At 51.1% G+C, this 13,984-nt stretch overlaps 1 protein-coding gene across 1 annotated transcript in view; it reads left to right on the top strand.

The window, feature by feature from the left end:
- Nucleotides 1-13,718, top strand: part of LOC147101676 (hemicentin-1-like) — a 395,279-nt gene extending 381,561 nt beyond the window's left edge. Inside the window, exons 105-106 of the mRNA XM_085965457.1 lie at nt 10,184-10,310; nt 11,019-13,718. Coding sequence (XP_085821583.1) covers nt 10,184-10,310; nt 11,019-11,376 — 485 coding nt within the window. The 3' untranslated portion in view covers nt 11,377-13,718. The remainder of the gene's footprint in view (nt 1-10,183; nt 10,311-11,018) is intronic.
- Nucleotides 13,719-13,984: the final 266 nt, after the last annotated feature.

Raw genomic sequence — 13,984 nt, 5'->3', positions numbered from 1 at the left:
CCCTGTGAGGGCGGGAGCGGGGACTGCAGGGAGGATGAGCAACCTGGCCACAGCACCGTGGTACAGGGGGCCATTCAAGTGGAGGGAGTAAAAAGAAATGTTGTAGTGGTAGGGGATAGTATCATTAGGGGGATAGATAGGGTTCTCTGCAGTCAAGAGCGGGAGTCCCGAAGGCTGTGTTGCCTGCCTGGTGCCAGGGTTAAGGACATCTCTTCTGGGCTGGAAAGAAACTTGGAGTGGGAGGGGGAGGATCCAGTTGTCGTGGTCCATGTTGGTACAAACGACGTAGATAGGACAAGGAAGACGGTTCTGTTAAAGGAGTATGAGCAGCTAGGGGTCAAATTAAAAAACAGAACCTCAAGGGTAATAATCTCTGGGTTATTACCTGAGCCACGAGCGAATTTGGCTAGGATAAATAAAATTAAAGAGTTAAATGCGTGGCTCAAAGACTGGTGTGGGAGAAATGGGTTTTGCTTCTTGGGACACTGGCACCAGTACTGGGACAGGAGGGAGCTGTTCTGTTGGGACGGACTCCACTTGGCCAGTGCTGGGACTAGAGTCCTGGCGAATCATATAACTAGGGCTGTAGAGAGGGCTTTAAACTAATTAGTGGGGGGGAGGTTTCTAGAGAGCAAATAATAGAAATGACAACAGAGAAGGTCATAGACTTAGGTAGCAGTGGGGGAATTAAAAAACAGAATGTGTCAGGAAGGGACAGAAGGTATGGAGTAAAAAGTAAAGTACTAAAAATGGAAAAAACAGGAACTAAGTGTTACAAAACATATTTGAAAGTTCTTTATCTGAATGCACGTAGCATTCGTAACAAAATGAATGAGTTAACGGCACAAATAATGACATATGGGTATGATCTTCTGGCCATTACAGAAACATGGCTGCAGGGTGACCATGACTGGGAATTAAACATACCAGGTTATTTAACAATCAGGAAGGACAGGCAGGAAGGGAGAGGAGGTGGGGTGGCTATGTTAATAAAGGAAGAAATCACTATAATACAGAGAAATGATATTGGGTCAAAGGAGCAGGATAGTGAAACAGTTTGGGTGGAGATAAGGAATAATAAGGGGAAAAAAACACTAGTGGGTGTAGTCTATAGGCCTCCGAACAGTTGCAACTCTGTTGGACGGAGTATTAATCAGGAAATAGTTGAGGCTTGTAATAAGGGAACAGCTATAATTATGGGGGATTTTAATTATCATATTAATTGGAGAAATCAAATTGGGCAGAGCAGCCTTGAGGAAGAGTTCATTGAGTGTATTAGGGATGGGTTTCTTGAGCAGTATGTAACTGAACCGACCAGGGGACAAGCAACCTTAGATTTGGTCCTGTGTAATGAGACAGGATTAATTAAAAATGTCCTAATAAAGGATCCCCTTGGAATGAGTGACCATAACATGGTTGAGTTCCATATTCAATTAGAGGGTGAGAAGGTTGGATCTCAAACAAGCGTGCTGAGCTTGAATAAAGGAGACTATGAAGGTATGAGAGCGGAATTAATTAGAGTGGACTGGGAAAATAGATTAAAGGGTAAGACGGTACATGACCAGTGGTGTACATTTAAGGAGTTATTTTACAACTTCCAAAAAAAATATATTCCACTGAGGAAAAAAGGGTGTAAAAGAAAAGATAGCCATCCGTGGCTAAGTAAAGTAATTAAGGATAGTATCCGACTAAAAACAAGGGCATATAAGGTAGCCAAATCTAGTGGGAGGATGGAAGATTGGGAAGTCTTTAAAAGACAGCAAAAAATAACTAAAAGATTGATTAAGAAAGGGAAGATAGATTATGAAAGTAAATTAGCAAAAAATATAAAAACAGACAGTAAAAGTTTCTATAGCTATATAAAAAGAAAAAGGGTGGCTAAAGTAAATGTTGGTCCCTTAGAGGATGAGACCGGGAAATTAATGGTGGGAAACATGGAGATGGCAAAAACACTGAACAATTATTTTGTATCAGTCTTTACAGTAGAGGACACTAAGAATATCCCAACACTGGACAAACAGGGGGCTCTAGGGGGGGAGGAACTAAATACGATTAAAATCACTAAGGAAGTGGTACTTGGTAAAATAGTGGGACTCGAGGCGGATAAATCCCCTGGACCTGATGGCTTGCATCCTAGGGTCTTGAGGGAAGTAGCGGTAGGGATTGTGGATGCATTGGTAATAATTTTCCAAAACTCACTGGACTCAGCAAAGGTCCCGGCAGATTGGAAAACTGCTAATGTAACACCCTTATTTAAAAAGGGTAGTAGGCAGAAGGCTGGAAACTATAGACCTGTTAGCCTAACATCTGTGGTTGGTAAAATGTTAGAGTCCATTATTAAGGAGACAGTAACGGGACATTTGGATAAACATAATTTAATAGGACAAACTCAGCATGGTTTCATGAAGGGGAAGTCATGTTTGACAAATTTGCTTGAGTTTTTTGAGGAAGTAACATACAGGGTGGATAAAGGGGAACCAGTGGACGTAGTGTATTTAGACTTCCAAAAGGCATTTGACAAGGTGCCACACAAAAGATTATTGCTCAAGATAAAAAATCACGGGATTGGGGGTAATATTCTGGCGTGGGTGGAGGATTGGCTCTCTAACAGAAAGCAGAGAGTTGGGATAAATGGTTCGTTCTCAGATTGGCAACCAGTAACTAGTGGTGTTCCGCGGGGGTCAGTGCTGGGTCCCCAACTCTTTACAATCTATATTAACGATTTGGAGGAGGGGACCAAGTGTAACATATCAAAGTTTGCAGATGATACAAAGATGGGACGGAAAGTAGTGAGTGAGGAGGACATAAAAAACCTGCAAAGGGACATAGACAGGCTACGTAAGTGGGCAGAGATTTGGCAGATGGAATACAATACTGGAAAGTGTGAGGTTATGCACTTTGGCAGGAAAAATCATAGAGCAAGTTATTATCTTAATGGCAAGAAACTGGAAAGTACTGAAGTACAAAGGGATCTGGGGGTCCTGGTGCACGAAACTCAAAAAGTTAGTATGCAGGTGCAGCAAGTGATTAAGAAGGCCAATGGAATGTTGGCTTTTATTGCTAGGGGGATGGAATATAAAAACAGGGAGGTATTGCTGCAGTTGTACAAGGTATTGGTGAGACCGCACCTGGAATACTGCATACAGTTTTGGTGTCCATACTTAAGAAAAGACATACTTGCTCTCGGGTCAGTACAAAGAAGGTTCACTCGGTTAATCCCGGGGATGAGGGGGTGGTCATATGAGGAGAGGTTGAGTAGATTGGGACTCTACTCATTGGAGTTCAGAAGAATGAGAGGCGATCTTATTGAAACATATAAGATTGTGAAGGGGCTTGATCGGGTGGATGCGGTGAGGATGTTCCCAATGATGGGTGAAACTAGAACTAGGGGGCATAATCTTAAAATAAGGGGCTGCTCATTCAAAACTGAGATGAGGAGAAACTTCTTCACTCAGAGGGTGGTAGGTTTGTGGAATTTGCTGCCCCAGAAAGCTGTGGAAGCTACATCATTAAATAAATTTAAAACAGAAATAGATAGTTTCCTAGAAGTAAAGGGAATTAAGGGTTACGGGGAGCGGGCAGGAAATTGGACATGAGTCTAGGTTCGGAATGGTCATGGCCCTATGGGTAGTGGAGTGGGCCCAGGGGCCGTGTAGCCTTGTTCTGCTCCTACTGTGTTCTAATTCTGTGTTAGATTTCAGGAGATGGTTTTATTCCTGTTCCTGGCTGGGGTGGAGATCGTCTTTACAGAAGGTAAGTACTGTAGAAAATATAGGGACAGAGTGATCTCCTGGAAGAATTTCGATCGCCTAGATGGGTCGGAGAGGAATTTCCCAGATTTTTTTCTCCCAAATTGGCCATTGGGTCTTTATCTGGTTTTTCGCCTCTCCCGGGAGATCACATGGGTTCGGGTGGATGCAGAGTGATAGAAGATTTGAGGTTAGGATCAGATCAGCCATGATCTTATTGAATGGTGGAGCAGGTTCAAGGGGCCGATTGGCCTACTCCTGCTCCTATTTCTTATGTTCTTATGTTACTGGCAATCGTTCAATTATTGACAAATAAAATATCTCGATAGGGTCCACTGCTGGTGCTTCCTCCACAGTAGGCCGTGGCAGGCGTGATAGCCCATCAGCGTTTCCATGCTGTTTCGTGCCTTTATATTCTATTTCATATTGATTCACCCCTAGAAACAGGGGCCATCTTTGTAACCGTTGTGCAGTCATCACTGGAACGCCCTTCTTAGGATTAAAGATGGAGACAAGTGGTTGGTGGTCAGTCAGCAAGGTGAACTTCTGCCCATGCAGATAGTGGTTGAATTTTTTTACTCCCCATACTAGGCTGAGGGCCTCCCTGTCAATCCGGGCGTAGTTGCGCTCGGCTGAGGTTAGTGACCGAGACGCAAAGGCTACTGGCCTCTCCAACCCGTCTGGGAATTTGTGCGACAGCACTGCTCCAGTACCATAGGGTGATGCATCACATGCCAAACGAATTGGTAGTGCTGGGTTGAAATGGGCCAACACCTGTTTTGATGTGATCAATTCTTTACACTTCTGGAAAGCTCGTCTACATTCGTCATTCCACTTCCATGGTACCCCTGTTTGCAGTAGGGTGTTCAGTGGGTGTAATACCGTGGACAAATTTGGTAAGAACTTATGGTAGTACTTTACCAGCCCGAGGAACGACCTCAGTTGTGACACATTTTCCGGTGCTGGAGCCTTGACTACTGCCTCAATCTTTTCAGGGGACTTATGTAACCCCTCTTCATCGATGACGTGGCCACAATACGAGATCTGCTTCTGGAAAAACTCGCACTTGTGGCGATTAGCTCGTAGCCCATATTCCTTTAATCTGGTGGGCACCTTCTCCAAGTTGGCGAGGTGATCACTGTCATTTTCGCCCGTGACCAGGATGTCGTCCAAATAACACTGGGTCCCTGGAATCCCTTGCAGGACTTGATCCATCGCCCTTTGCCAAATAGCCGGAGCCGATGCTACCCCGAACACCAGCCGATTGTATTGATAGAGACCTTTATGAGTGTTGATCGTGAGGTATTGTTTCGAGGCTTCTTCTACCTCCATTTGCAAGTACGCCTGGGCTAGATCAATTTTGGTGAAGCGTTTACCTCCAGATAGCGAGGCGAAAATATCCTCAATTCGTGGAAGTGGATATTGTACCGTGTGAAGGACTGGGTTCACTGTCACCTTAAAATCCCCACAGATGTGGACCTTCTTTGGTTCCCCAGGCGTATTACTCAACGACCTCTTCATTACAGGAACGATGGGTGTAGCCCACTCGCTCCAGTCTACTTTGGACAGTACTCCTGAAAGTTCCAACCCTTCCAGCTCTGCTTCGACGGCTGGTCTGATCGCATAAGGCACTGGTCTGGCCTTAAGAAACTTTGGGCTTGCATTTTCCTCTATTTTAATCGTTGCTGTTATGCCTTTTAGTGTTCCGAGTCCCTCCTGGAACACTTCTTTTGCGTCAGTTAGCATTTTTGACAGTCGTCCAGGTGTGACGTTGTCATCCTTTTTGGCCTCAACCTTCAGTGCCTGTATGGAATGCCAATCTAATTGTATCTTCCGGATCCATTCACGTCCTAGCAGTGGTGGTCCTCCATCTGGCAATACATATAAGTCCATTTTAGGTATTTCCTGGCCTTTGTATATCACTTTCACCCTTATTTTTCCTTTGGGGTAGACTTTTTGCCCTGTGTACGTCTTCAAGACAATCTCTGTAGCTTTCAAGGGTATATGTGAAAATAGCCGCTTGTGGTCCCTTTGGTTTATGCTGTTAGGGCTGAACCTGTGTCCAATTCCATTTTCACTTGGACTCCGTCTATCTTGAGTGTGACCCAGATAGTCTGGTGATCCTCCATTTTGGTTACCTTATGTAGTTTCAGACAACCCAGCTCCTTGCTTCCGGAGTCTGTGTCACTTTTCTGTTCGTCTGAACTACTGTCCATCACCTTGTGTACCTTTTTGTACTTCTCCTGTGGAGATTTCTTGCTGTTGGTTTTCTTCCCAGACCTGCAGACTCTTGCTATGTGTCCTGCTTTTCCACACTGTCTGCACACTTGGTCCTTGAACCAACAATCCTTCTGGTCGTGTGTTGTTCTGCCGCAGCGATAACACTTCCCTGTTCCATAGGACATTTCATTGGTGCCATATTCTTGCGGTCTCCGTTGTATCTCTGCCGCGCCCCTTGCGGCTGCTTCGTGTGATACTGCCATACTGAAAGCCTTGTCCAGCGTAAGATCCTTTACTGATAGAAGCCATTTCTGGGTTCCTTCACTTTGAAGCCCACACACAAACTTGTCCCTTAACGTATCTGCTAGTCCCACTCCAAACTGGCAGTGTTTCGATAGCTTGCGCAGTTCCGTTAAGTACTCAGCATTACTTTCGTCTTTGTGTTGGTTCCTTTTATGGAACTTAAATCGTTCTGCTATCAGCAGCGGTGTGGGGTTTAAGTGGTCCTGTAGGATTTCTACTATGCTTTCGAAATTCTTATTCACAGGCTTCTCTGGGGTTATTAGGTTTCGCAGTAACCCATAAGTTTTTGCACCCATGGAATTTAACAAAACCAGTGCTTTCCTAGCATCTGGCACTTCATTCACCCTGCAGTACACCTCAATACTTTCCACATATGTCGCCCAATCTTCGACTTCATTTTCGAACATGGAGATACTGCCACTCTTCGGCATCCCTGGGTGTGATTTAACTGTCAAAAATGGCGTCTCCCGCACTTTCCCTTCTTCTCCGCTGGCACAAAATGGCATCTCTCGTGCTTTCCTTTCTTCCCGCGCTCGCCCTTCTTCTCCGCTGCGGCTTCTAAAAATGGCGTCTCCCGCGCTCTTCCTTCTTCTCCGCGGCTCAATGGCGTCTCCCGCGCTCTCCCTTCTTCTCCCCGCGGACACTGTTCAGCCCTTGAGCCCTGGCTGCGCTCTGCGCGTTTTTTTTTTGTGCGCCTTTCCCGTTTCCGCCGCTCGGTCCTGAACCCGGCTGTTGCTTTACCCTCTCTCTCTCCGTTTTGTTTTTCCTCGATGCCGCTCGGTTTTCAACCCCCGGCTGCGCCCTGTGCGCTTCACCCTCTATCTTACCCCGTCGACGCTGCTCGGCTTTTTCTCTGCCGTCGGTCGGCTCCAGCCGCCGCTGTCCGGGAAGGGTCTGCGCTGTACCTGGTACCTGTCGTCAGTCTGTTGCTGATCGTCGTGGCTGGGGAACCAAGCCCGGCTCTCCACAGCCTCCCCTGCGATGTTCACTCTCTGCCGGACGACTGGGCGGTTGCTCGTGGTCGACGCCCGTGTTTCTGGCCTCGACTTTCTTCCACCGCCCTCCCGGAGCGAATCCTCGAAGGGAAATACAGAGTTGCAGGTAGATTCGAATCGACACTCGTCGCCACTGTTAGATCCGTGATTCTGAGAGTATGATGTTTTTCAATAACCACACGGATGCTGTAACTTAACAATCAACAGGTATTTACTGGAGTAGGGTAGTCTCAAGACTGGGGGTACAGAGGCATGCTCAAGGCTTATATACAGGTGTGGTCACTGCCGGTACTACAGTAAACAGGAGCTGTAAAAGTAGTTCTCTCTTAAAGGTACATACACTACAGGTATGGCATTTCTAAACTGAGCCAACAGATCCAATACAGAGGGGTCTTTCTGCTCCAACCACTGCCCCCCCCCCGCCCCCCCCTCCCACATGTTGATGGTGTGATGTGGCAGCGTAACAATGAACAATGTCATGGAGCAGTACCGGACTGGTCTGTATCTCCCAATTCCTCACACTCCTCACTCGCTCCCTCCTCACTCACTCCGCCCACACTCGCTCCCTCCACACTCACTCCGGCCTCACTTGCTCCCTCCTCACTCCCTCCGCCCACACTCGCTCCCTCCTCACTCCCTCCGCCCACACTCGCTCCCTCCTCACTCGCTCCGGCCTCACTCGCTCCCTCCTCATTCGCTCCCTCCACACTCGCTCCGGCCTCACTCGCTCCGGCCTCACTCGCTCCCTCCTCATTCGCTCCCTCCACACTCGCTACCTCCTCACTCGCTCCCTCCTCACTCGCTCCGGCCTCACTCGCTCCGGCCTCACTCGCTCCGGCCTCACTCGCTCCCTCCTCACTCGCTCCCTCCTCACTCGCTCCCTCCACACTCGCTCCGCCCTCACTCGCTCCCTTCTCACTCGCTCCCTTCTCACTCGCTCCGCCCTCACTCGCTCCGCCCTCACTCGCTCCGTCCTCACTCGCTCCCTCCTCACTCGCTCCCTCCTCACTCGCTCCCTCCTCACTCGCTCCGCCCTCACTCGCTCCGCCCTCACTCGCTCCCTCCTCACTCGCTCCCTCCTCACTCGCTCCGCCCTCACTCGCTCCCTCCTCACTCGCTCCCTCCTCACTCGTTCCCTCCTCACTCGCTCCGGCCTCACTCGCTCCCTCCTCACTCGCTCCCTCCTCACTCGCTCCGCCCTCACTCGCTCCCTCCTCACTCGCTCCCTCCTCACTCGTTCCCTCCTCACTCGCTCCGGCCTCACTCGCTCCAGCCTCACTCGCTCCGCACTCACTCGCTCCGCACTCACTCGCTCCGCCCTCACTCGCTCCGTCCTCACTCGCTCCCTCCTAACTCGCTCCCGCCTCACTCGCTCTGCCCTCACTCGCTCTGCCCTCAGTCGCTCCGCCCTCACTCGCTCCGCCCTCACTCGCTCCCTCCTCACTCGCTCCCTCCTCACTCGCTCCGACCTCACTCGCTCCCTCCTCACTCGCTCCCTCCTCACTCGCTTCGCCCTCACTCGCTCCGCCCTCACTCGCTCCCTCCTCACTCGCTCCGCCCTCACTCGCTCCCTCCTCACTCGCTCCCTCCTCACTCGCTCTGCCCTCACTCGCTCTGCCCTCACTCGCTCCCTCCTCACTCGCTCCCTCCTCACTCGCTCCGGCCTCACTCGCTCCCTCCTCACTCGCTCCCTCCTCACTCGCTCCGACCTCACTCGCTCCGACCCCACTCGCTCCCTCCTCACTCGCTCCCTCCTCACTCCCTCCCTCCTCATTTGCTCCCTCCTCATTCGCTCCCTCCTCACTCGCACCCTCCTCACTCGCACCTACCTCACTCGCTCCCTCCTCACTCGCTCCGCCCTCACTCGCTCCAGCCTCACTCGCTCTCTCCTCACTCGCTCCCTCCTCGCTCCCTCCTCACTCGCTCCGCCCTCACTCGCTCCGACCTCACTCGCTCCGACCTCACTCGCTCCGACCTCACTCGCTCCCTCCTCACTCGCTCCCTCCTCACTCGCTCTCTCCTCACTCCCTCCCTCCTCACTCCCTCCCTCCTCACTCGCTCTCCCCTCACTCGCTCCCTCCTCACTCGCTCCGCCCTCACTCGCTCCCTCCTCACTCGCTCCCTCCTCACTCGCTCCGGCCTCACTCGCTCCCTCCTCACTCGCTCTCTCCTCACTCGCACCGTCCTCACTCGCTCTCTCCTCACTCGCTCCCTCCTCACTCGCTCTCTCCTCACTCGCTCCCTCCTCACTCGCACCCTCCTCACTCGCTCCCTCCTCACTCGCTCCCTCCTCACTCGCTCCGGCCTCACTCGCTCCGGCCTCACTCGCTCCCTCCTCACTCGCTCTCTCCTCACTCACTCCCTCCTCACTCGCTCCCTCCTCCCCACACTTCAAAGGGACAAAAGTACATTGGTGAGTGTGCAGAGGCCAAGCCACACGAATGATCCCAAGGGTAAAGGGATCAGCTATAAGAAAAGATGAGGGAATTCAGAACTCTACGGTCGACCTCTGGTGGGAGCGACCTGCCGGTGAGACAGGACAGACCCGGGGATGGTGACGGACTCTGGGACATTGGCTGATAACATGATTCTGTGAGTACGACTACGTCAGGCTGTTGCTTGACTAGTTTTGAGGGACAGCTCTCTCAACTTTGGCACCAGTCTCCAGGCAGAAGTGAGGATGACCTCGCAGGGTCGACTGGGCCGGGCGTGCCTCTGCGTGCCTCGGTCGGGGCCGAGTGGCCCGTCCGGTTTGATTCTTTTGTTTCTTTCTCGCGGCTTGCGAAGGTGAGTGGGCGTTCCCGGAGCAATGAGCGCCAGTGGGCCAATTTGCCCTTCGGTCGGGATGTTGAGCTATTTTTCTGTTATTGTTAACAGGGGCACCCCCCTCCCATCAATCTCGCTTCTTTGTTTCAGATATTGATGAATGTCGGGAACAGAACGTGAAGTGTGGACTGAACCAGATGTGCTTCAACACGAGAGGCAGCCATCATTGCATAGATACCCCATGCCCAGCTACCTACCGCAGGGGAGCCAGCCCAGGGTAGGAGGACATGTTCGACTAATTAGGGCCTGGAAGAATCCAGGGTTCAGTGACGACCTTTGAGGGGGGATTTATTTTCCAGGCTTAAAACTTCTTACTGCGATTATATAGGGCCCTGGTGAGACCACACCAGGAGTATTGTGTACAGTTTTGGTCTCCTTACCTAGGGAAGGATATACTTGCCATAGAGGGAGTGCAACGAAGGTTCACCAGACTGATTCCTGGGATGGGGGGATTGTCCTGTGAGGAGAGATTGAGTAGACTAGGCCTATATTCTCTAGAAGAATGAGAGGTGATCTCATTGAAACATTCTTACAGGGCTTGACAGGGTAGATGCAGGGAGGATGTTTCCCCTGGCTGGGGAGTCTAGAACCAGGGGTCACAGTCTCAGAATAAGGGGTCGGCCATTTAGGACTGAGATGAGGAGAAATTTCTTCACTCAGAGGGTGGAGAATCTTTGGAATTCTCTACCCCAGAGGGCTGTGGAGGCTCAGTCATTGAGTATATTCAAGACAGAGATCAATAGATTTTTGAATATTAAGGGAATCGAGGGATATGGGGATAGAGCAGGAAAGTGGAGTTGAGGTCGAAGATCAGCCATGATCTCATTGAATGGCGGAGCAGGCTCGAGGGGCCGAATGGCCGACTCCTGCTCCTATTTCTTATGTTCTTAACCCATCACCTTTTTTTTTTCTCTCTCCTTTGCAGGACCTGTTACCGGCGCTGCGTCTTGAACTGCGCGGCCGGTCCCCTGGCGCTCCAGTACAAGCTGCTGACCCTCCCTCGGGGCATCCCGGCCAAGCACGACGTGATCCGGCTCTCGGCCTTCTCGGAGCGGGGCGTGCTGCAGAGCCGCACCAACTTCACCGCCATCCAGCAGGAGGCGGGCAGCCCCTTCGCCATCCGGGCCGAGGGGGGCCGCGGAATCGTGCACACGCTGCGGCCGCTGGCGGAGCCCGGGGTGCACCGGCTGAAAGTGCGAGCCACCACCTACAGCGAACGCGGGGCGCTGAGGTACCAGAGCGTCTTTGTCATCTTCATCGCCGTGTCCCCGTACCCTTACTGAGGCTTTTAAAGAGGAAGGAACGTCTTGTGGGGAGAAATGTTGAGCCAGAGTTCTGTCCTTTTCTATGTTGCAAAAAGAAAATAGATCGTTTATATATTTTTTTCCTTGTAAGTCTTTCCTCCTCCTGACGGTAACGTGCCAGATCTTCACAGCTCAGCTCTTCCGTGACGTCTGGAATGTGGTGGTCATATACTTAGGGACCGACAGCCCAGAGGGTTTTTGAGTTCAGGTCCCATCGTGAAACTGAATTCAATAAATCTGGTCGCGTGGGGGGTAGCACCTGAGACAAAATGAGCGTTAAAATTACTGTTGACCCAGCTCGTTCAGCGCTGTCCTTCAGACTAGGCAACCCGGCCTATAGGCGACTCCAGTCCACGCCATTGCATCTCAATGACCACTGAATGGACTGGCAAAGCCATCCACAGTTTGTACGCAGTGCTTCAAGAAGTTGTCCCTCCTCCTCAGGGCAACTAGGGACGGCCAACAAATTGCAGGAGAGCAGCAAGGACCAGCCCCAACACATTGGACAGCACTGGGAACCGTCTCTTCATACTAAACCCAAGAGCTGGTGAGGAGTCATTCAACCCCGCTGAATGTCCACTGCCCAGCGGGTGCGGATTAAGCGATGCCTTTGTGAACAAGATCTACCTGGCCTGTTGCATATTTTTTTCCCCCCCAATATAAAGTGGTGCAGAACTCTGAGCAAGATCGGCTCCCCGTGGACTGGCCGTCCCTTTAAGAGAAGGTGGAGATAGGCGGCTCTCGTCAAATCGAGGCCGAGTTGAAGGATTGACTGAACAAACCTTGACCCTGTCCGGCGTTTAGCACGAGAGCCGCGGGGTAATCCGTCACCGCTTCCCAAAGGGATTTGTTTAAATAAGATTTTTTCCATGTTTTCCCATATGTGCGTTTTTTTTCAAATTAAACCGAGCCACCTGTTTGGAAGGACAGCCAATCCTCTCCATCAGACTGTGTGTGAGGACCCGTAATAAGAAAAACAACAGTGAGAGGCCTGTTCACTGAAGATCTGTGCGGTGCAGGGACTCTGTGCGTTGGGGCGAGCGGGAGGCGGGTGGGTGTCCAGCTCTACTTAATTGGAGATGTTCCGAGGGCCATAGACCAGGTATGTGATTTTCAGTCCCTGTGGCCTACTTGGACCCTTGTATTTCATGGTTTCTCTAGTAGTTCCCCACCCACAGCAATCCTCACTTGATAACCGATCGTTCAACATTTTGGCCGCACCCTATAGAACTCTCTCCCTACATCTTGCTGCTTCCCTTTCTGCCTTTAAAAATCTCCTCAAAACCCTGTCTTTTTAATTGCACCTTCAGCCAACTATCCCATATCCTCCATCACTTGGCTGATGTCCCTCCGAAATCCTCCAGCACTCAGTCCCCCCACCCTCCTAAACCCTCCAGCACTCAGTCCCCCCACTCTCCTAAACCCTCCAGCACTCAGTCCCCCCACCCTCCTAAACCCTCCAGCACTCAGTCCCCCCACCCTCCTAATCCCTCCAGCACTCAGTCCCCCCACTCTCCGAAACCCTCCAGCACTCAGTCCCCCCACCCTCCTAAACCCTCCAGCACTCAGTCCCCCCCACCCTCCTAAACCCTCCAGCACTCAGTCCCCCCACCCTCCTAATCCCTCCAGCACTCAGTCCCCCCACTCTCCGAAACCCTCCAGCACTCAGTCCCCCCACTCTCCTAAACCCTCCAGCACTCAGTCCCCCCGCTCTCCTAAACCCTCCAGCACTCAGTCCCCCCACCCTCCTAAACCCTCCAGCACTCAGTCCCCCCACCCTCCTAAAATCCTCTACCGCTCGGACCCCCTCACAGATGTCCCAGCAGCTCCTGCCTCAGTTACCTGGGTCTCCACTTGCTGGACGTCCCAGTAGAGGATCACCAGCAGCAAGTGGACCTCAACTGCTTGAGCTCAGACTGAAGGGTCTCGGAGGCAGGCAGGCAGCAAGCAGTCGGAAGGCCGAACGCAAGTAAGTCCTTTGTTAGAGTCAGTGTCAGCGTACAGTCACCAAAATATGTTTTAATGTTCCTCACTCCTGAACGAGCTGCTTCATATATTGCAGCCCCCCCCCGCCCCGCCGCCTCTCCGATGTGTCTGTATGTGTTGCGCTGAACTATGAGATCCAGTGTTTGGAGGGACAAGTACTGCAAGAACAGTCATAGCCCTGTGTCAGGCAGCTGTGATTTTTTATTGTAAAACAGTGCCACAAATTCTGTATGAAATGCTTTTTTCCCTATTTATTTGCCCTTTGTGCAGGGTCCTGACTTGTTCACGGAAACATTAAAATGAGGAATTGAAAAAAATAAAGGTTTTAAAATGTGTGTGTCAACTTTCGTTTTAGCAAAGTGTGAAAGGACCTAGTGGCCTGGATGTCTTCTAATACACGCGCACACACTCACTCGCGCACACACACTCACTCGCACGCGCACACACACTCACTCGCACGCGCACACACACTCACTCGCACACGCACTCACTCGCGCACGCACTCACTCATTCGCGCACACACTCACTCGCCCACACACGCACACACACACACCTCTGAAACTACAAACCCTTTCACCTAATCTTACACTGGTGGCCATGC

The sequence above is a fragment of the Somniosus microcephalus genome, chromosome 23, assembly GCF_052327205.1.
Source record: "Somniosus microcephalus isolate GS21.2 chromosome 23, FLI_Smic_1.0, whole genome shotgun sequence".
NCBI lineage: Eukaryota > Metazoa > Chordata > Chondrichthyes > Squaliformes > Somniosidae > Somniosus > Somniosus microcephalus.
This window is presented reverse-complemented; position numbering and strand designations above follow the sequence as displayed.